Source organism: Xiphias gladius, chromosome 22, assembly GCF_016859285.1.
Source record: "Xiphias gladius isolate SHS-SW01 ecotype Sanya breed wild chromosome 22, ASM1685928v1, whole genome shotgun sequence".
Classification (NCBI taxonomy): Eukaryota; Metazoa; Chordata; class Actinopteri; order Istiophoriformes; family Xiphiidae; genus Xiphias; species Xiphias gladius.
In genome coordinates, this window is record NC_053421.1 from 28,521,356 (window position 1) to 28,543,099 (window position 21,744).

Genomic DNA, 21,744 nt, shown 5'->3' on the forward strand with positions numbered 1-21,744 from the left:
TTTCTGCCTCATTTCTCACACTGGAGACTCCTTCATGGCCAGCACTGGACAGGACGAATGAATACAGCGACCAGTACCTCTTTTATTATACAAGAAAGGCACTTGAGTGTTGTATTAAGGTGGTCTTAAAAAATCTGACCTATTCTGTGGGATCTAAAGAACACATCCAACAACCTCCTCCAGCATCGCTGTCTCAGTTTGGATTTGAAAGAAGAGTTGAAAACAAACAAACAAGCAACCGGTCAAACAGTAAGAACCAGAAACAGCTGCTTTAGGGAGCCACTCTGGCAGGCTCATGTCATGAACACACACACACACGCACACACACACACACACACACACACACACACACACACACACACACACACACACACACACACACACACACACACACAGATTTTATTGTCTGAAACACTGTAACGGTGAATTTTATTTTTCCTTTCCGGAGACTTTTCCTTCTGACTCCTGCTGATGAGGTTTGCAACTGTGGCCTATCAGAGTGGGCCTCTGCACGTCATGTGACCCTCCCCCATGACCATTCGGGGTTGAATGCAGTCAAAGTCTTGGGGGAATTAGTTACCCGTATGTCAATTACATGACATTGCATGTAACTGTATGGACTTTAAGTGGTCTGCCAGACATCACAGTCTGTTTCAAGAACATCTCTACTTTGCGTAAAGCACTTCAGACACTGTAGTAAATCAAGTGTATCAGCTTTTACAACTTATAATAATAAGGTGAAAGCAACCTAAATGGAACAAGGCCAAAATGCAAAGGTCAGTGGGTAGAAAATGTCAATATCCCATAGACAGCTGCTCCTCCTGCTTGGGAGACCAAGTGTAATGAAATGAAGTCTGGCCTGATGCTCATGTTTATGCATTTCTCCATGAAATCTTAAATCTGGGTAAAATCTTTCTCAGATGGGATTCCTCAGATCAAACTCTGACCCGACGGAGGTCTGCGGTTGAACATGGGTCCATGCGGGGGGGTTTTTGATCTGGAAAACTTTGGCACTCTCAGCTCTCCTGCACCAGAGAGTCAATCCCAGGCGCCGCGGCCCGGGTCCAAACACGGTCCTGAGTCTGTGCCATCGGGCTCATGTAACTGTTTAACCTCCTTACACCGAGGCGACCTTCAGAGCTCAGACCAGACGGATTCATTAACTGTGACTGAATCAAGGCCAAGACGTGCCCGAGCTTGAACCTGCGCTGCCGCTGAAGGGGAAACCGTTACTTCCTTCTCCTGGATTCATGTCACGCTTTAGAGATTTCAAACCCTGCAACACAGCACTTCACTGACAGGAAACAAATGAGAAGATTTAATGTGCAGATCAATTCCAGACAAATTACTGTCTGCTGTTTGCAGCAGGAGGCGCAGGATGCTGATATCCTCTTCTCTTTATGTGCCGTTTATTGTCTTGATTTCCTGTGAGATGACATGTTTTTACTGGCCCACTGGGGCTTCTTCATCTCACCTGAACACTTTGTACTTTTTCTGATTTTCCATGGAGTTTTTTTTCCTATCTTACCATTTTCGTATGTAAATACCAAGCAACCTAGACCTGATCCATACCGTGAACAAATTGCTATCTGCCGGCTGGTGTGACGAGGGGCGGCGGTTCGGGAGTATCTATGGTAATTCTCTCTCCAGCGATTTCTTTGTTCTCCGCCGTTTCTTGTCGTCTCACGTCGTCCCTCCTTATAGGTATCTCGTTAGAAGAGAAGGTGGCAGGGAGCGCAATCAGGCTCTCCTTTCAACGCACCCGCGTGAAGCCTCGCCTCATCAAACAAAACGAGCGCGCCCTCGCCACGCTTCACTGGGAATTTTCAATACTGCTGGTTATGAAGTATTAATAGCACTGTTCCTGACAAGTCAGATCCCCTCTTCTATCTCTCTCTCCTCCCTGTCCTCTGCCCTTTCATTCTCTTTCACTCTTTCTTTGTTTCTCCCTTCAAACTGCATGTTTCTCTGTCCCAATTTTCCTTTCTCCTCTTCGTCGCACCGCACCTTTGTACTGTCTCTCCCTCTCTATTTGAAATCTGTCAGTGTCTCTTTTTCTTTATGCATCTCTTGCTGTGTGTCACATGAGATGGGACACTTTTGGAGGGAGTCTTTTTCTGTGGTGGCTCCAACACATCCTAAATCAGCTTTACATCTGACATTCTCTGGGTGCTTTTATCTAAAAACTACTTACAATAAGCCTGACGGGAGAGTGCACATTTATAGTAAAGATGGTCCAAATGGCAGCGTGAGTGCTTTGGTCTCTTCAGAAAATCCCAGGGATTTCACCCTCCCTTTGTCTTTCATTTACCTGCTGCTCTCATTTCTTTCACTCCAGTCTAACCGATGACTTAGAGGATCGGTTTACCCACCCACAGTACAAAAAAAAAAAAAAGCAATCTCTTCAGGAAGATAGTTTTGGTTTTATTTGCGCAGGTTCTGAGATACATTCATTGATTTCCACTTCAACCCAAATACAATGAAGTTGGATGGAATTTGGTTTGTGGTTCTAAAGACACCGAAGAATGGCTGAGATCTCTTCGACTGATATTTCAAAACTTAGACAAGCTAAGAAATAGGCTTTTTTCTTGGAGTTTGGAACACTGGCACTTTGATATTTAGGTCACTGCGACGTGCTGCACTCCAGAAAAAGCCCACACCAGTGTGTTTGCAAGTTTAAGCCCATTTACTGCAAATCGTGTATTCTCGATTCTGGCTGTGCAGTTTTAGATCTTTGGGTGTATTTTTCCCTGCTGTTCCAGGCAGCCATTAGTTTTCAGAGTATTTCTGTAAAATGTGAAAATCAATTTGTGCAATTTACGGTGAAAATCAAGTCTGCATTAGTGTTTGTCAGTGCAGTAAATGAATCAGGTTTAAGTGAAGACGGATTTGAAAGGTCAGCACTACATTAACAGTAAAGGCAACCCTTTTTTTTAATCCCCCTTTTTAGCATTTATAAGCTCGAAATTAAACTTTTCATAAATGGTTTATAAGATACTACAAGGTAGTGCTGAGCAGATGTAAGTGTTTATTAATGTGTTTGTTATTCCTGTAACTCCTCCTGTTGACATCTGTGTGTGTTGGCCCACAAGAGGATGCCCGACAATATAGTAATGAATGAAAATATAGTAAAAGTCAGTTGTTATAATATAAAACATGTCTTCATAGGAGAAGTGTTGCCAACTCCTGTTCATTAATAAGCACTTAAAACGTCCCCGTTGCTGTGTACAACTGCATTAAAAATGTGTTAAAAACCACGTATTAAATATTTCTAATTTCTTATAAATTCTAAATTGGGAAACTTAAAGTAACGTGTTACCACAAGAATGAAACATTGACAGACTCGAATTCAAACCAGTGGCTGTCTGGGACTGTAAAAAGTGAGCCGCAAAACGATCAGCTGTTCAACTTTCCCCCCAGTTTCTACCTAAAGAACCAACTGAAAATCGCTTTGACCTCTTTACCTGTATCTCCTCCCTCTTTCTCTACACCACTGCTGCCTCTCTGGTATTTAACCTCTTTCGACACTTGTTTATCATGAGCCCACTGTTTATCTACAGCATCTCTTCCTAATCCTCTCTGCCTCATTACCTACCTCTTTGTATCAGTGTTTAGCACTTTTCTGTCCCACTTTGTTTTACCACTTCTACTACTCTACCTCTCTAACCTATCCTTCTACCTATATCTTCTACCGCTGTATTACCTTGCGTCCTTGCTCTCCTTCAAACCCCTCTGTGTCTCTTTACCTACACGCCTAACTACTACTTTTCCACCTCTACTTTCACACCCATCACTCTTTTTTTTCACGTCACCTTTCAGTCCTCGCATTGTTTTCGCCAGATGAGATCAAAGTACCTGGTTGGTTTGCCCTCGAACCGGTACACCTTCTCACTCCAGTCATCGAGGTCGGGGGACTGAACTTGTCCGAGCACCGTCGTCGGGAGGATACCTGTCAGGAGGCAGGAAATAAAAGACAAAGAAAACGCAGTCGCTTTGAGAGGAATTACTTTTCGGTGCAAACGACCCCTGCGGTACAACCCAAATATTAAGAGCGAAGGAAGGAATGTGGAGGCTTCTTTAAGGAGATAAGGTGGTGGGCGACGCCTCATTGGCACGCGCGGTCATGGTTTGACAGCACAATAGGAAGATATACACACATTAGAGTCGCTCGCACAGTATTTTTCCCCCTCTTCCAAAAAAAGCCGTACATGGAGCTGTAATCTCTTTAGCTGTGAAATCAGCTGCCTTTTAAAAATGGCTCCTGTTTATGTGCCCGTCAAACCTGGGAGTTAATTGTTTGCTTCATGGCATGTTGTTGAGGTACGTGATGGATTCATATTAGGGGGTTAATGTACTTTCATGTGGAAAGGCCCCAGTGAGGAAAACCACTAAAAATACATCACAGAAAACCTTAGTTTTTCCAGCAAATTACAGCAGGCTGACAGATGGTATGAAATGCTAAATAAGTGATGTGGGCTGGAGCGGGAGGCTGCGAGCAGTCGACTGTGACAAGTACAGTCTTAACAACACAAGCACAGAGCACTCAGGAAGTGGTGGGAGGGACACCGGGGGACCCGAAGGTTAGAGGAGACCGTCTGTGATCAGAAAGACACCAGTTTGAAACCCTCAGACCAGCTGGTAGACTCTGAACTGGGACGATGAATGACAAATGTTCTCTAAAGCTACCATTAGGGTCCAATAGAGCAAGGCAGTCTAACCTCAACTTCTCCACTGGAGTAGAAGGTAGTAGCTTGTACTTTGAGGCTCTCAGGTGTGAAATGGAAAAACAGAAAGTGCACGCACTTCAACCGGCCTTTTCCTGGATAAATTAACGTTAACAAGTAAAAAAAAAAAGTGTGAAACTACCTCACTTTTATATCTCGCAGCGGTTCCCTCTGAGCCACTGCTAAATCAGAGAAGAGCCTGGACACGCCGGAAAAAGCTGACGACAAACACACTTTAAAAAGGGACTTAAGATTTTAGCACTGCTTCTTTTTTCTCCCAGAGTTAAGTGGCCATGGTACAAGAATGATACATTATGAGGTGTCTGGGCTTTTCCTCGGCCTTGTTTATTATGTTTGTAAAAAGTGTATTTTGATTGTTGACCGTGACAGTTCATTCTTGACCCTGCTAACGGCAGTGTGACAAACAAATCTATACACATCGTGCACTTAGATGTTTTTTCCAGAGGATGACCATTAGACTGGGTTTAGTTTTTTTTTGATAAATATAAGTAAAAGGTTGAAAATATTTCATCATTTCTAAACCATCCATTTGGGCCAATTTCATGTTCTTGAGAGCTTATGGAAAGTTTATGTGAGTGACGACTTGAATATTTTAACAGCTGCAGTCACGAAAACTTGGAGAATTGAAGATGGGGTCAGGGGTTGTCTATTTCTGTAGTGAGAATCAGACTATATATCACCTAATGCATAAAAGAACAATGCACTGCACATAGTATCAGATACTAGACACCGTCTGGCACCGACACCATATGATCCACCACAGAGAAATTCCATAGAACTAGACAGCAAACACAAAACAAAACAACATACCCTCGTAACTGTAGACGATGAAGTTGGTGTGTCCTGGGGAGTGGGGGTGGTCATTCCTGTCGCCGATGATGACCGTCAGCGTGCTGGTGGAGCTCATTGGAGGAGAGCCGCTGTCAATCATGAGGATGGGGAGGTGGTACTCTTTTTTCCGCTCACGATCAAAGGTCCGCAGGGCTGTGATGGCAGCGCTGCCGTTTCGAAAGTCGGTCAGATTGAAGTTGGTGGCGTCCGAGGTGAGCATGAGGAGCCGTATGGAGAACGGCCCGCCATTGGTGGAGGTGTCGCGGTCCGTGGTGTGGAGGAGGAGGGAGGTTTCGTTCATTCGTACCGCCTGGGGTGCCGCCGTGTTCTCCCAAACAACGGGTTTATAGGGGACCTCGAACTCCGGGCCATTGTCGTTAACATCAAGTACAGTCACCATCACGATGGCAGTTCCAGTCAAGGGCGGACTCCCAGCATCTGTGGCGAGGATCATGATCCTGTGCTGCGAGATTTTCTCCCTGTCCAGAGAATCGGCCACCACCACCCAACCAGACTGGTCCACCAGGAACTGACTGTAAGGGTCAGACTCTTTGGAAATACTGTAAGAAAAATGTCCATTTTGGCCTGAGTCTAGGTCAGAAGCTGTAACCTGAGCAACAATTGTCCCCACGGGAACGTCTTCGGACATGGCGGGCGACTCATAGAATTGTGGGAAGAAGACGGGGGCATGGTCATTGGAGTCTTCCACCTGAACGAGACAGTAGGCCAGACTGAAGAAATCAGCGTCCTCAGCCTTAAGGGTCAGATTGAAAGTTCTCTCGTGGGGCTTTTCAAAGTCGACCCTCTTCTTAAGTTTTATCACACCACGTCTGTTAACTTTGTCTGTCTCCACAAAGAACTTCCTGTCCTCGTCACCTCCAACGATGCTGAAGGTTACCACAGCATTCTCACCCTCGTCTCCATCTGTGGCAGAAACTACGAGAACCTCACTGTTCACCTCCAGGTCCTCTGTCACCTGACAGACACATAGAGGTACATGATGAAGCCTGTTATTATCATTACTAGTGATGATTTTGAAAGGTAAGAGGTTTGTTTCAGACAGGTTGACTCACCTGAGTAGTATAGACCCTCTGTGAGAAGACAGGTGGGTGATCGTTGACATCTGAAACCATGATGGTGGCTGTCCCTGTTCCCGCCAATCCCCCTCCATCCCTGGCCTCCACCACCACCAGATATCGGTCCTCCGCCTCCCGGTCCAGGGAACGCAGAACCGTGTAGATGGTCCCCGTGGTGGCGTTGATGGAGAACAGGTTGAGGTTGATCTCATTGCGGACGTTCTTGACGATGCTGTAGGTGAGCATGGCGTTCCTGCCCTCGTTGGGGTCGTCCAGGTCCATGGCACGCATCTCCATGACGGAGGTGTCAGCGGGTGAATTTTCAGGAACTTGGCCAACAAAACATCCATCTACTTCCAGTGCAGGACACGGGAAGAAGGGCGCGTTGTCGTTGACATCTCGGACCTCTAACAGCACATCAGCAAACCCGGTGAGTCCGGCCCCTCCCTCGTCTGTGGCGAGCACGAGGAATCTCCAGGCCGGACGCTCCTCGCGGTCCAAACGCCGTTGGGCATAGATTCTTCCAGAGCGTTCATCAATGGTGAATTCACCACCAGCGCCCTGGCCATGGAGAGAGTAGCGTACAGCGGTTTGGTCGGCTTCTTGGTCTGGATCTGTGGCTGACACCTGCAAAAGTTACACGGGAAAAAACTGAGAATAAGATAAAAATCTCTGTGGTCCTCTAAGATCATCCGATATAGGTCTGTGAAATATCCGAGTCCAACCTAAAAATGGAGGACCAGCCTTTAGTTTTTTTTTTCTCCACAGTTCTGGAGCAAACTTCCAGAAGACACAAGACACGTGAGATATATCAGAAATATAAGGTATATGAGATAAGATATATGACTAGGTTTAGAACGAAGTGAAAAAAATCTGAAATGTGCTTCAGCAAACTGATCCAGGTCTTGGCATTCAGAGGGAACCCAAACATTTTAGTCACTCAGGGATTCATAGAAGACTGGGTTTCAGCTCAGAGCTGCCAAAGATGGCTGGAAGCTATTTTGTTGCAGTCTAAAGGCCTCAATATGCTTCCAAAGTGCTTGTCCGAGCATCCGACGGAGTCTTTATCCCCCAATTTTTGTAAATTTCCAGGGGCCAGGAGGCCTGCCTTTGAATGGGATCATTCAGAAAAGTACGAAGGTTTGCCCTTTAGAGTTGGACGTGACATGTCCTTAAAAAAATCGTTCACTTGAAGCATACTTCAAACCTTAATGCCCATTGCTATTCTTTACCTTTAAAATCGGGTTTAAACCTCTCATATTCTCTATTGGCTTTGACAAAATCTTAAGGGTTGTAATCTGGATGACAAAATCAATGCCACACAGATCGCTGAAACCACGACAAAGCAGAAAGTTTCATTTCTCATTACTCATCACTATTTCACTCCTTTCTTAAGTCCTTAACTCTGGTCTATCTATGTCTCAGTTTTCCATTTTCATCTTTTCTATCATTTTAATGTATGTTTTTAATGACTTATCCCACATCTCTAATTTATGCTTTTTGCTCATGTAAAGAATTGCTTCTGTTTATGAAACACTCCTTGAGTATTCTCCAATTAAAAACTGTAAATAGATGAAAAACAACTTTAGTTTCGGTACTTGTGGTTCACAGAAAAGTGACTCACGTAACTGCTCACGTGTTAAACAAAATGAAAAACGTATTACAGACTGGGTGATGTAAATGTTGGTGATATTTAAACACTTTTTAACTCTGAAAATTACCCATACGTCAAAAGCAAAAACACAGAAACCAGCGACACCGCATTCTCCTGGTAATAAAATGGGCTTTATTATATGCGGGCGGCTGTTAAACGCGGTCGTTGGCTGTCACATTTTTAGAAGCAAGCTGGTGAAAGCAGCCACACTGACTTTTAGCTCCAATTCAGTAACATTCTACTTCTTTAAAGGAGCTGTTGCTTTTTGTGTTTCTTATCAAAGCAGTTGAATTGCTTTTTCATCGTGAACAAATGTCGAGCCCAGCAAATGGGACATGAGGCATGGAGCTGATTGCGGCAGCTGCCCCCGCACACTGGGACCCTGCAGCCCAGGAATAAACATTTCTCTGCTGCTTTGTCCTGTTTGCTTAATTAACCTGCCTTGCTGCTATCTCTCGGAACGAGGGGACGAGAGCAGCGGCGACGACACAAGCTCTCACATCTGTCATCACGACACACAATGCAATTAAAAGTTAATGGACGTCAACAAAAGCAAGAAAAAGTACACTTTTACCCTTTTCTTCTCCTCTTTTCTCACCAGAGGGTTTGTTTACAGAAGCCTTTGAAGTTTCCTCCCCCCTCCTGCCGCCTGCTTCCCCCCTGTTGGCTTTTCGCATTTCCTGACAACGTGATGCAGGTAGACAATATTGAAGATGAGCAGTCGCGGCACCACAGAGGAGGCTGCTGCGCAGGCGAAGTCAAAAAATATTCATTTTAAATTGGATTTTCCCCTCTGTTCGCTATCTGCTCAATTGTATTAATAAGCGGGGCTGAGAGCGGCGTGCGTTCAGGGAGGGGCCGGCCGCCCTGTGCCAGGAAAACCACTGAGAGCGTTAGACAGGAACCGAGCGCGCATCAAATCAATTCCAGCAGGCGGAGGGAGGAAGGCCCGGGTTGAGGACTCGGTGACACATGCCTCTCTGACGGGGATTACTTCCCTGCCCTCTCCGACGCGCTTCCACCTTTTTAATCTGATTTAGCTTGGCGGCACATGCATATTACTGCGAATTACCGTGGAAAGGTGTGACGAAAGGCGGATGGAGGAGGTCGACTGACTTTTCTGAGGCAACTTTTCAGATCCTTCAGGGCCCTTCCTGTCAGGAGGTTTTGGGTACCTTACACCTTGGTGCCTCTATCGGCTGATATTGTGTTAAACAGAGCCACACGTCTGCTGCGTTATTACGTCAACACACTGCTGCTCCAGGTTAATTCTCCTCTGTGTTTGAAGCGTTACCGATACTGTTAGATTCGTCTGCGTTAAACCTGATATAGTCCCACATATTGTTCGTATAAGCTTCGACATTTTCACAACGAGCTCCTTGGCGGTGAAGGTGCGCTCAGGAGGTGCTGTTTTAACATGTTTATATTTTAAACAGTTTCATGTGGAGTGGATGGACTTTTGATCAGTGCTCAGCAGCTGATGCAGCTAATGCAGCTAATGCGCTCCATTCATCCCGCCTATTCTGCGCAGGGTCACAGAGGGGCCTCGGGTGAAAGGAAGAGTACAGCCTGGGTAGGTTTCCGCCTTACAACTGGGCCCGTATCATAAGGCACATGCTATGGCTCCGTTTTGTTACCTGGCTCACTCCGGACGTCTTCATTACAAGCCAGTCACAATGGCAAAAATGTGATACCTATGTCAAAATGTAAATGTATCATTTACGGACTGTATTAAATATTTAGTGTAAAGTATGGGCTCTATCTGGATAACCGATAACTGAAAACTGATTTGTGCTCTTTTGTTTTACGAGGAACAAACTCTAATAAATAAGCAAAACACTTTGAAACAGTTGAAAACAAATGTGTTTCTGCCGCCAAAACTAGAGAGGGAAACTACTGATAGTCTAACTGCAGGAATTAAGGCTTAAAGCTCGATAAGATCTAAATGTTGAGATTATAATTAACTGAACACTAGTTAAACGTGTGGATTTTTCTCCTGTTATACTGATTTAACAGCAGGAACGACCGTTATACTGTAGTAGCAGCACAGAGAAAAGCTTTGTATTCCTCATTGTGGTTGACTGGAACCTCAAGTAATTTCTCTGATTTTTTTTTCCAGTGAATTTTACCTAATCCCCAGCCGCCTCATATTATACCTACTGCCTAGAAACAAGTCAAAACAATGTAAGCCTACATAAAGTACGAAGAGGAAGAATAGGCCATTTGCCTGCTCAAAGTGTCGTTGAAATGATTAGTTGGTTAATCGATTAGTTGATTGAAAGACAATTAATTGGCAACAAGTGAATTGATAAATCACTTCAGTTATCTCTCTAAAATTCCCTTTTACCAGTTGCTCAAATGTGAATATTTGCCTCTTTCCCATTTTTCTATAATAGTAAACTTAGCATCTTTGGGTTTTTGATTGTCGGTCAGAGAAAAAAAGCTATTTCAATATGTTAACTTGTTCTTCGGGTGACAATGATGGCCATTTTGCCACTAGTTTCTCACCTTTTACAGACCAAACAACAGATTAATTACTAAAGAAAATAACTGTCAGACGGATGGTGGATGGAGGACCCCACATAGTTGACACTGCACTTCCAAATGTCCAACAAATTTGTGATTAATCAAATTATGTAGACCTAAATTTTATGGAGTAAACCTGGTAAATGCTGGTAAAACATAAAACCAACTGAAAACATCCCATAAAAATCCCTTAAGAAGCCTTTAATATGTTATTACATTCATGCAGGCTCACTGACCTCCAGGATGAAAACTGGCAGCTGGGTGAGCTCCTCAGTCACAGCGGCATGGTACTCGGTCTGGCCGAAGACGGGCGCCTCATCGTTACGGTTGACCACCTGAACCACCACCAGCGTCTCGTTCTCCCACTTCCCGTCGGAGGCAACCAGCCGGAGCTCGTAGCGCTGCTCCATCTCGTAGTCCAGCGGCTGAGCCACAAAGATGGTGCCCACCTCGGGCTCCACGTCGAAGGTGCCCATGGTGTTTCCTGAGGTGATCTGGTAACGCAGCTTGGCGTTGGCACCTGGATGGAGGAAGAGGAGGAAGGGTCAGTGTGTGTTGTTTGGGCGGATTTGTTGATGATTCCTACAGCGCTGGGGTTAAATAGCTGACAGGTCAGCTGGACGTTGACACCTGGAGGTGAAGGCAGAGGAGGAAGACGAGCTAATGGTTTCTTTCTAATGAAAACTTCTCATCTCTGCGTTGAAACTAGAAGCTGATAAACTTCTAATTTAAAGTAGTGGATTGACAGAATCGGTTAATCGCAGCATTCAGATCTGAAAGAAACATTTGCTTGGTTTTAGCTTCACAAAGTCAGAGAGACAATTGGCTTTTGGACAATGAGACTAATTAAGCTATCTCTATATATCATCCCATCTTCTGGTGAATTATTGGCATGTGTCAGTATTTTTGACACTTTATACTGAAAAGATAGTTAAGAAGTTAATTAAATATATATGTTAGTTGCAGCTCTGCTCCCCCGAATATTTCACCCTTTTAATTTTAAGGAATTCAAAAAATCTCCTCTTGTTAGCAGTTTGTTTAGATCACACAGAGGAATCTTTTACTACTTAAACTGAAATTAAAAAGCCACCAAAATTAGAGCTGCAAAGGTTGAGCAAGGCAGCAGTGCCGACATGGTCCAACACACAGGAAGTGTCTCTAATAAAACATCCCTTATAATCTAATGAACACACACCAAACTGGAATCAACACGTAGCGCTGAACCGAAGTAGCATGCCCAAAGGTTCCCTCTAAACAAAAGGCTCACTAGCCAAACAAATTACCCCGACACATGAAACACAGGGGGAACCAAGCTACAGCAAAACTCAAAACACCAAAGCATGAGCTGCAGGCATGCAAACAACATGTGAACGACAGGTCTACTCCTTCAGCCCCCCCTCTCCTCCTTCTCTCCTCACTTTCCTCCTCAAGTTGATCCTCCTTTCATCTCCCCTGCCCTTTTCCTTTTTTCTCCTTTCCTCTCCTCATTAACTGCTTCGATGCTTTATCTTTTCCTTCTTCCTCAACTCTTCTCTTGTCCTCCACCTCCCACCTTCTTCCATTGTTATCTCACTTTTTCAAGCATCAATTTTTCCTTTTGCTTTTTTCTGCTTTTCCATGTTCCTTCGCTTCCCTCCTCATTCTCTCTCCTCTTTCTGTCTTTTCCTCTCCTCCACACCTCTTCCCGATCCTTTCTTCCTGTCCTCTCGTCTTCCTTGTCTCTTGTCGCCTAAACTCCTCTTTCCTCTGACCTCGCCTCCTCTTATCCTCCCTCATCTCCTCACTTCTTACTTTCCTTTTCTCTTGTGGCCTCTCCTCTTCTTTCCTGGCTAAGTGGTGAAATGCCAACATACGCATGAACATGGTAAACACACACACACACACACACACACACACACACACACACACACACACACACACACACACACACAGAGGCATCTTCAGAGCCCAGAGGCAGTTCTGTCTGAGTCCAGCCTGCCCTCTGTTTACCGGCACCAAGGAGACTTTAAGAGACAAACACCATCTGTGGAGACATGGAGGACTTTCATTACGACACTGGAGAGTGTGTTTGTCGGTGCATCTGTGTGTGTGTGTGAGAGGAAAAGCTTAAGTGCACTGGTCTGTTACAGCCTCTGAACACAACCCATCATGACACTCGCCGAGCAGCTGAGAGCGCGTGTAACTGGGAGTGTGTGTAAATGCGTGTAAGGGGAGTAGCTCCAGTGGTTTCTGCCTGCGGTGGCCTCCCTAATGATCAGTCTGGCCATATGGTGTTACCCTCTTAACACACACACACACACACTAGGGGATAGGGCTGATTTAATTCGCAACCTAGCAGGAGGCCCAAATTGAGATTAAGGTCAGATATCTGCTACTCTGGAGGTGGACCGGAGAGAAAAGTCGTCCCTGAGCGCTGACTGCAGGTTGACACTCTGAAGGACTAAGCTCAGCACCGGAGAAAGATTCATGTCGATGTAAAACCGCACTATTTAATATCACGTGTTATGGCTGCAGGAGATACCGCAGCTTTTCGAAATTCAAGTGACTGCACTACCCAGAAATCCTGTCCGGCGAAGTCATTAAAGCAGTTTTCTGAAGGAAGACAAACATGAATCACAGCATATTTCAGACAGAAATATCTTTCAAATGATAAACAATGAACTCAATTAAATAGATGTTGTACATTGGAATTATAGTTGAACCCAGACCAATCGTAGCAGTGGTCTCGCTTTGACCGCTTGAGTGGACAGGAGGGTCCAGGGTGAGACCTCAGTGAAGGGAAGCCAGTGTCCCTAGGAGTTCGTAATTCCGTACGTTATGATTTATGTAAAGTGCCATTTCGGAAGCTCTGTGCTCTTCACGTCACGAGGGAGCGCGTAAATCTCTCAATACGCTCCCCGCGGACAGCCGTGCGCCATCTCGGGCCACAGCCGTCACCGTGCACGTTCTCGCACGAGTCGCGTCACTGCTCCCTGACACTGAACCGGGCGCCGCGGACGAATCTACAGCAGCACACAAGAAGGCTGCTGTAGACACGACCACGGCCCCCCAAGCGCTCGGAGCACACTGAAGACATTATCAAAGTTGACAAGAGCCAGATTTCTGCTCCCCACATGGGTTAGACCGGACCATCTTCACACGGATACTGTAAAGACACTCCAGCTTATTGCCTCCAACTTGCTGTTGTGGTAGTTTAAAAACTACCGACCGACACAGACCAACTACTGACCGCAGGCCTTCAGGGGCTCCAGTTATTTCGCCGCTGACAGTTTGCTTTCACAGTAACTCAGACAGTGAATCACCATCATCACCATCAGCGTCTGTCTGCACAGAAACATCGCTGCTGTTAGGTATAACGTGTAACACTGCGCCAACACTATCACACACACTCGCCGCCCCCTAATTATCACTCAACCTCACTGCTGCAGCAGGCGCGTGTGTGTCCGTGTGTGTGTGTGTGTTTGTGTGTGTGTGGTTACCGAACCCTGGGGTGACACTAAACTGAAACACCGAACTCAGCGGAATAACAAAAAGCCCCTTGATCTCATTACCAGACGCACTTAGTTTGACAAAGTTTCCACTCGGAGGTCCGAGCAGGATCCAGAAAAGACACGGTGGGGGGGGGGGTTGTACCCTAAACCCACCCCTCTCCACCTACCCTCCTACCTTCCCCCACCTTTGATTCTCCCAGCAAACACCAAATTGAGCTGAAATGAATGCAGGGATTTTAGAGCAAAGGTGAGCCTCGGTGTGTGTCGGTTGTCGTCTCGTGTGTGTTGGTCCCGTAATTGTGTTTGTTTGACCTCCAGTTTATACGTGGACAGAAGGTCACCGGGGCTTCAACACCTGTCAGCTTCAACCACAAACTGTGGTCATAACGCACGCACACACACTCCCACACACGCACACTCCCACACACACACCTGCAGCCAAGTGACGCTGCAGTTTCTGCAGTCAGAGAATAAGAGAATAAAACCTTGAGTTTAGTTTACGGCTCATCAAACCTCAGACTCTTTGAGGAGTTTGATTCTTTCACTTTCAGTCACCTTCAGACAAACGAATACACAGACACACACACACACACAGTATATATCAAGTCTATAGACAGCATGGGGAAGCCTCTAGCCAAGAAACACAGCCTTAGATTTGCATGTGGGTTCGATGACGCTCTGACAGTTTTTGATGGGGACAAATAGAAAGAAACTCATTCATTCACATTCTGCAGTTAAAACAAAAATAAAATAATGCAACAAAGTGCAACAAATGACACTAAATGTACTGCCAGAGCAATTAGAGCAATTAGAGGTATATGGTGGTGGTTATGGTTGTCTGCAAAAAAAAAAAAAAACAACAGTAAGAATCAAAAAAAAAAAATCAAATATTCTGCTTCCAAAACACGACGGAGTGCTGTAATGTACAAAATAAGAGTCACGTGACTGATGGAGACTAGATGCCTGCTAGTCACTCTGCAACTCAGGAAAAACAAACAACAAAAACAAAATCCCACTGTGTTAGATTCATGAAACAATACATTTTGAACATATTCCTGTCTTGTTGTTATTATGTTTGAATGTTCGACCAGTGGAGGGGTTTCATGAAAGGCTGAGCCCCAGAGAGAAGGATTCTTTTCCTGTGGATAGATGATAGAGATTCAGAAACACGCCAAATGTCCCCCGGATCTCTTACATTCACAGTGCTGACTCAGCAGGGACCAGGTCTTATGTTCTAGCTAATCTCAGAAACACCCCCACCTACCTGCCTGTTAGGAAGGACTCGAGGGGGGGGGGGTGAGCTAAAATGGCTGGTTCTCCATCTCCGTCTCTGGACCCCCCAGTGGTTTGGGGTCGAGGGGTGTTTGTTAATTACCACGGGGAGTCCCTGACGAGACACGAACTGGGGATAAAGCGTCAGCGTTTGGGGGGGAATCATCAGCAGTTTGCTATCTTAGCATTTCCTAATCCCGTGTTCAGCGTCTTCCCAAACCTCGCAGGGATCAGTCTGAAGGGGATAAATACTAAATCTAGAACAACAACTACACAACAGAGAAAAAAAAAACAAAAACCCCAAACAGATAAAAGCAGAAACTGATAACCAGTAACAGAATGAAAAATGTAAAGCAAAGCCTCAGGAGTCTCAGGAGTCTGGTGACATGTAGCGCCAAAATGGGAGGTCAGAGGTCAGACTCGAAAAGCAGTTTCCAAGTCACAAAAATACATGATTATCACGAAAAAATATCAAACAGCATCACCATCACTGAGTTTGCTGTGTTAAGATACAGCACCTGTTACTATGGTAACTAACACACGTCAAAGATGGCAACATGTGTATTCTCTGCATGCGTAGATGAAAAAAGTTTTCAGCTTCAACGAAATGACTGAAATGTGACTGAAACTAATAATCATTTCCATGAGAAGACTAAGGCCCCGAACAAACGTGGTTCCACTTTCAGTGAAGTCTTTTCACTTGATGCCAATTTGCTGAAGCGTCCAAAACCAGATGCCGTCATTTGGAGGTCGGACCGAAAGTGAGCACACCTGAAATGTTGGCAATAATCCCGCAGCGTAAAGGAAAAATGGGTGCACAAACGACAGTAGGTCCAGGAGGTAAAAGTCGCGGCAGGAAGTCGGCCTGCGTACTGTGATGAAACCTGTTCATGTCAGTCTTGTTATTCCGAGTTGGAGGTTTTAGGAGTTTCTGACGGGCGATGAGATCTCTCACTGGGTGTAAATAATTACAGACATGTCAACAAAGTGTTTGGTGAATGGTTGCAAATGCTCCACCGCTGGCAGTTACACCAAAATAAAATCCATAATTAACACTAATGCAATACACCCAGCTCATTGCAGTGCATGAGCTGTGCACTGTATGTATCTGGTTTCACTTGGTAACGAACTGAAACAAATACGTAACACGACAAGAGCAGCTCATTTTAATCTGTTTAGCTGGCGCGGCGACACGGTTAGCACCAGGGCCAACCGGCTCGGAATAACGTCTGAACGCTCCCAAGTCAGACTCCAGGGTGCTTTCCCGGCCCCTCCCATTCTGATCACATTGCCTAAATGCGCCAATGCAGTCCATGTTGCGGCGAATGTGACCTGGCTGCTGCTGGTCCGCACTCCTGCTGTTTGCGTCGCGTCATTAGCATTAGCATAAATCGCCTGCTGCAACCCTACGCAGGCTCGATGAGCCACGTGACGCGTCTGTGAGTCATTGGTGGTACTTATTTATGAGTCTTCCGTTGCTGAGTCACACAGTCACATCTCTTACTCTCCTTCCACCGGCCGAGAACGATTGAAACGAAGCTCTGACTCAGTCTTCTCAGACTTTGATTGAGGTTTTTTTTTGGCACCCTAGCTCGTTATTGAAGCTGAGCTGTTTCTTGTTTCTATTTTTAACAAGTTCATTAAATGATGCGATTCGGAAACCCGATCAAGTTACGTGAGAAAGTTTGGAGAAACGAGACCATAGTTTGTTTGGGGGGGGTCTCCTGAGGGAATCGCAACGAATCCGAAACAAGAACATGAACCATAATGTCAGGACTATATGAACGGAAACGGGAGGCAGGAAAAATAAATGTTAAGAATTAAAAAAAGAAAATAAATAATCAGATGTCACTCTCCTCTCTGAGCAAAGAAAACCCCCCGAGGCTTCGACACGACGCCAACGGCCGTCATTAAGAAAGCGAGAGAGAAAGCGAGAGAGAGGCTGGTTTTGTTGTTGTTTTCTGACTTTTTCCTTTTTGTCTCCTGCTGCTTATTGGTTTAGAGCGGAGGAGGAAGAGGGATGAGGGACAAACACAAACAAAGAGACAAACATCAAAACTGTCAACCTCAAGGGAGCAGCAGCACTCGCTAACGAGCTGTGACAGACAGAGAAGAAGAGACGGAGGAGAGGAGCAAAGAGGAGGAGAGGCCAGTGGACAGGGGAGGAGAGAGGGAGAAGAAAGGAAGGATGGAAGGACAGGAGACGAGAAGAGCGAGGAGAGGAAGAAGGAAGAGGAAAAGGAGAAGAGAGGAGGAGAGGGGAAACAACGAGAGGAGACAATAACAGGGAGGAGGAGAGGAAGAGAGGAATCACAGAGGAAGGAGAGGGGAAGAGAGGAGAAATAAGGAAAGAAGGAGACAAGAGGAGAGACGAGGAAAGAGGAGAGGAACAGAGGAATCACAGAGGAAGGAGAGGGGAAGAGAGGAGCAATAAGGAAAGAAGGAGACAAGAGGAGAGAGGGAGAAGAAAGGAAGGAAGGAAGGACAGGAGACGAGAAGAGCGAGGAGAGGAAGAAGGAAGAGGAAAAGGAGAAGAGAGGAGGAGAGGAGTGGAAACAAGGAGAGGAGACAATAACAGGGAGGAGGAGAGGAAGAGAGGAATCACAGAGGAAGGAGAGGGGAAGAGAGGAGAAATAAGGAAAGAAGGAGACAAGAGGAGAGAGGGAGAAGAAAGGAAGGAAGAAAGGGGAGGAGGAGAGGAAGAGGGAAGAGGAAAAGGAGAAGAGAGGAGGAGAGGAGCAAAGAGGAGGAGAGGCGAGTGGACAGGAGAGGAGAGAGGAACAGAGGAATCACGGAGGAAGGAGAGGGGAAGAGAGGAGAGATAAGGAAAGAAGGAGACAAGAGGAGGAGAGGAACAAGAGGAGAGAGGAGGAGAGGAGTGGAAACAAGGAGAGGAGACAATAAGAGGGAGGAGGAGAGGAGAGAAACAGAGGAATCACGGAGGAAGGAGAGGGGAAGAGAGGAGCAATAGGAGAGAGAAACAGAAGACCCACCTTCATCCTCGTCGTTGGCGGTGACGGTGATGAGGACGAAGCCGACCTCCTTGTCTTCCTCCACGCTCACCTCGTACACCGGCTGGGCGAAGGCCGGGGCGTTGTCGTTGACGTCGGTGACAAAGATCCTGACGTACGCCGTGTCTGATCGAAGGAAACAGAGTTTACCGACCAAATGGAAATTCATCTTAACAAAGGAAAAGCTCATACAATCACTGAAAACTTCTGTAAATGCAGGAGCTCTCTTCCTTTCGTGGTCTGCGTTATCTTCGCTTTTAGACCATTTTAATCCAAATCTGTAATTTAATAATATCAAAACACAAATGTATACCGATTCCCATAATGCATGCTGATTTTTTTCCCTAAAATGGATTGTTGCTATAGATAAAAGGTTTTTAAAATGGAGAGCACGATTAAATCCAAAATGAGAAATAATATACATAACATCAATAAATATAATGGGGTATTATATGAGTGCCTCCAAATAAATGATAGACTGTTGTAGTGTTTTACAATGAATTCAATAATCGATCATTTAAAACAAGTTTCACTGGGACAGTTCAGACTCTGTAAAATATCGCGCTAAGTCAAAAGTATGAAAGGAATGAAGACATTCATTTAGAGAGAAATGAGGATTATGAGACTTCTCGTGCTTTGGTGAACATCTGACCAAGTCAAAAACATCGTTTCGTAATCATTGACCGTTACTTGAGCCCACGACGTTTCTTCTGATTCCAAATGTTTCCGTTTACCGATCAGGTGGAGAAAAATGCATCAAATGAATCTTATTATTAACTGACCTGCGTAATTTAGCAGCGTATCAGTGAACCTGATTGATGCCCCAAAAGGTCTTGCGCACGATTCCGTTTGTGCGTCTGTTACCTGTGTTGGGTTGTCCCTGTTGGCCCGGGCGCGCCGACTCGGAGCCGTCCTGCGACTGCACCTCGATCAGGTATGAGGCTTTCTGCTCGCGGTCGAAGGAGGCTCGAGTGACGATGGCGCCGCTGCGCGAGTCGATGCTGAAGAACTGAGAGTCTCCGCTCTCGTCCTTCAGGATCACGTAGTGGACCTGAAGAGGAACGGCGGGGAGAGGAAGAAGCTGAGGTGGAGGAAGGAGAGGAAGGTAACAAATACTCAAAAACAGCTGCGGGCGTTTCTCACCATCCCGTGCAGACCCGAGTCCAGGTCGGTGGCCGACACCTGAGCCACCGACGTGCCGATCTCTGCTCCTTCGGGAACCGTGGCCTCGTAGGTGGACGACAGGAAGAAAGGAACGTTGTCGTTCACGTCTGAAGACGGAGAGAAAAGAAAGAAAGAGAGGAAGAAAAGGAAGAGCAGCAATGAAAATCATCTTATTCTTTCTAAATTTATCTTTTTTTGTTGTTTTGTTGTTGAAGGATCTGGCAGAGGAACACATACAGTCCGTCATGTCCATGAAAGCTGATTAAATTGGATTAAAAACTGACAGACAGAGAAAAGACAAGAAAGAAGGGAGCAAGCAAGAAGGAAAGAAAGAAAGAACAAAAAGCAAGAAAGGCAGGAAGATAGAAGGCAAAAAAATACAGAAAAAAGTTTATGCTTTTTGCACCAGCTACACCAGTGAAGGAGATTAAAACGGAAAGAGCAACTATAGAAAGAAAGAAAGAAGAAACAGACAAAAAGGGAGAAAGAGAAACAGTCTGTGGTTCCAGAGGCTGTCTGAGAGCTGAAGTCCATCACAACGTGAAGTTGGACTGTGACTCCCCTCGCTAATGAAAACTGAGTTATTAGTGAGGAATTATCCTGCAAACACCCTGAAGAGTCGACAAAGCAGCTTGTCAGCTCACTTTCAAGCTCCGCTAAGCCAATTACAGCGTCCGATGTGGGTTTGTTCAAAGCCAATCAAAGTCAGGAACTGTTTTCTCCTCTTTCCGTCTCCCCACCGCCTACAGATGCTGATTGGGGAATGAGTCACTGTTAAAATGAGGCGGCATGGAGCTCACGCCACCAGCTGCTGCTGTTGTCTTCTTCTTTTTTCACTGGCAGAGACGAACAGGGATGTGAACCACACTTCATTATTCTCTCTCCCCTCGTTCCCCTCGTCGTTTTCCGGCGGTGCGGCTCATTATGGCTGAGTTTCTGTCCTTCCCTGATCCCCTCTTTCCCTCCACTGGTCAGAGCTCAATGGTGACTTTTATCACGAGAGTAAATGTGTTCCTAATTTAAAAAAAAAAAAAAAAAAGAGAGATTTAGGTTCCCAGTTTCAAATTGGAGGTGCTATTAAAATACGAACAGACTGCTGCTGTTAGCGTAGTCAATACAGTCGACTCGGCTCATTATACATGAGTTTATTTGAATGCTGGTTTTACTTAAATCCTACTTAAACCCAAACCCTTAGGAAACTGCTGCAGACGCATAACAGGAAATTGCAAATTTTGGCTTAATTTCCATTTATCTGGTGTGACAACAAGGCTAGCAGCGGGGTAGCCATTGTGAAATCATGCACGAACATTCCCAAGTGGGAAAAAGCGAAGGTTTTTAACGGCGTACCCATTCTGCCAACATGGCGGGAATGCAGCATGTGCACCACCATTCAACCGAACCTAGCTCTGCCCCGCTGGAGCATGGAGTTACCGTCCGGTTAGCGACCCCGCCTGCCGGTGGTCAGTATGTCCCCGAGCTTCCAGCACCACCCGTGACACCGGGATGATTTCACTCTGCCACTTTCTGGTTTGACCGGGCGTGAAGAGAGCGAAATTTCCCTTCACCCAACCAAAGCTAGAAATTCGTCCTTAAAGACAAACTGTCAATATCAAATGCTACATTTATTATTCTGTTTGAGCAAAGCACTGACTCAATATCTGTGCTCCACAAAAGCAGCAGTCTCATCACACGTGATCCCTGGACGGACTCATCCCGGCTCCTTGACTACTTGTGTGTCTTTGTATCCAGTGTTTCCCGCAGGTGTCGCGGGCTGAGTAGTCTCCACTCTCAAGATGTAAAACTCAAATAGAGCCTTGCAGAGATAGAAAAAGTAAAAGAGCACACACAAAGACACACACTCCCTCTCCCGTCTCACCTGTCACGTTGACGTAGACGGTGGTGAAGGAGGCGAGCGGCACGGCGGCGACGTTCTGCACTCGCACCCTGAGCGTGAAGAAGCGAGTCGTCTCGTAG

At 45.7% G+C, this 21,744-nt stretch overlaps 1 protein-coding gene across 1 annotated transcript in view; it reads right to left on the reverse strand.

The window, feature by feature from the left end:
- Nucleotides 1–21,744, reverse strand: part of si:dkey-22o22.2 (neural-cadherin) — a 132,471-nt gene that overhangs the window by 18,425 nt on the left and 92,302 nt on the right. The window contains exons 13-20 of the mRNA XM_040116799.1: nt 21,647–21,744; nt 19,750–19,877; nt 19,471–19,657; nt 18,589–18,732; nt 11,069–11,352; nt 6,650–7,279; nt 5,556–6,552; nt 3,856–3,949 (exon numbers count right to left, since the gene is read on the reverse strand). The exon at nt 21,647–21,744 is cut by the window's right edge and continues 152 nt beyond it. Coding sequence (XP_039972733.1) covers nt 3,856–3,949; nt 5,556–6,552; nt 6,650–7,279; nt 11,069–11,352; nt 18,589–18,732; nt 19,471–19,657; nt 19,750–19,877; nt 21,647–21,744 — 2,562 coding nt within the window. The remainder of the gene's footprint in view (nt 1–3,855; nt 3,950–5,555; nt 6,553–6,649; nt 7,280–11,068; nt 11,353–18,588; nt 18,733–19,470; nt 19,658–19,749; nt 19,878–21,646) is intronic.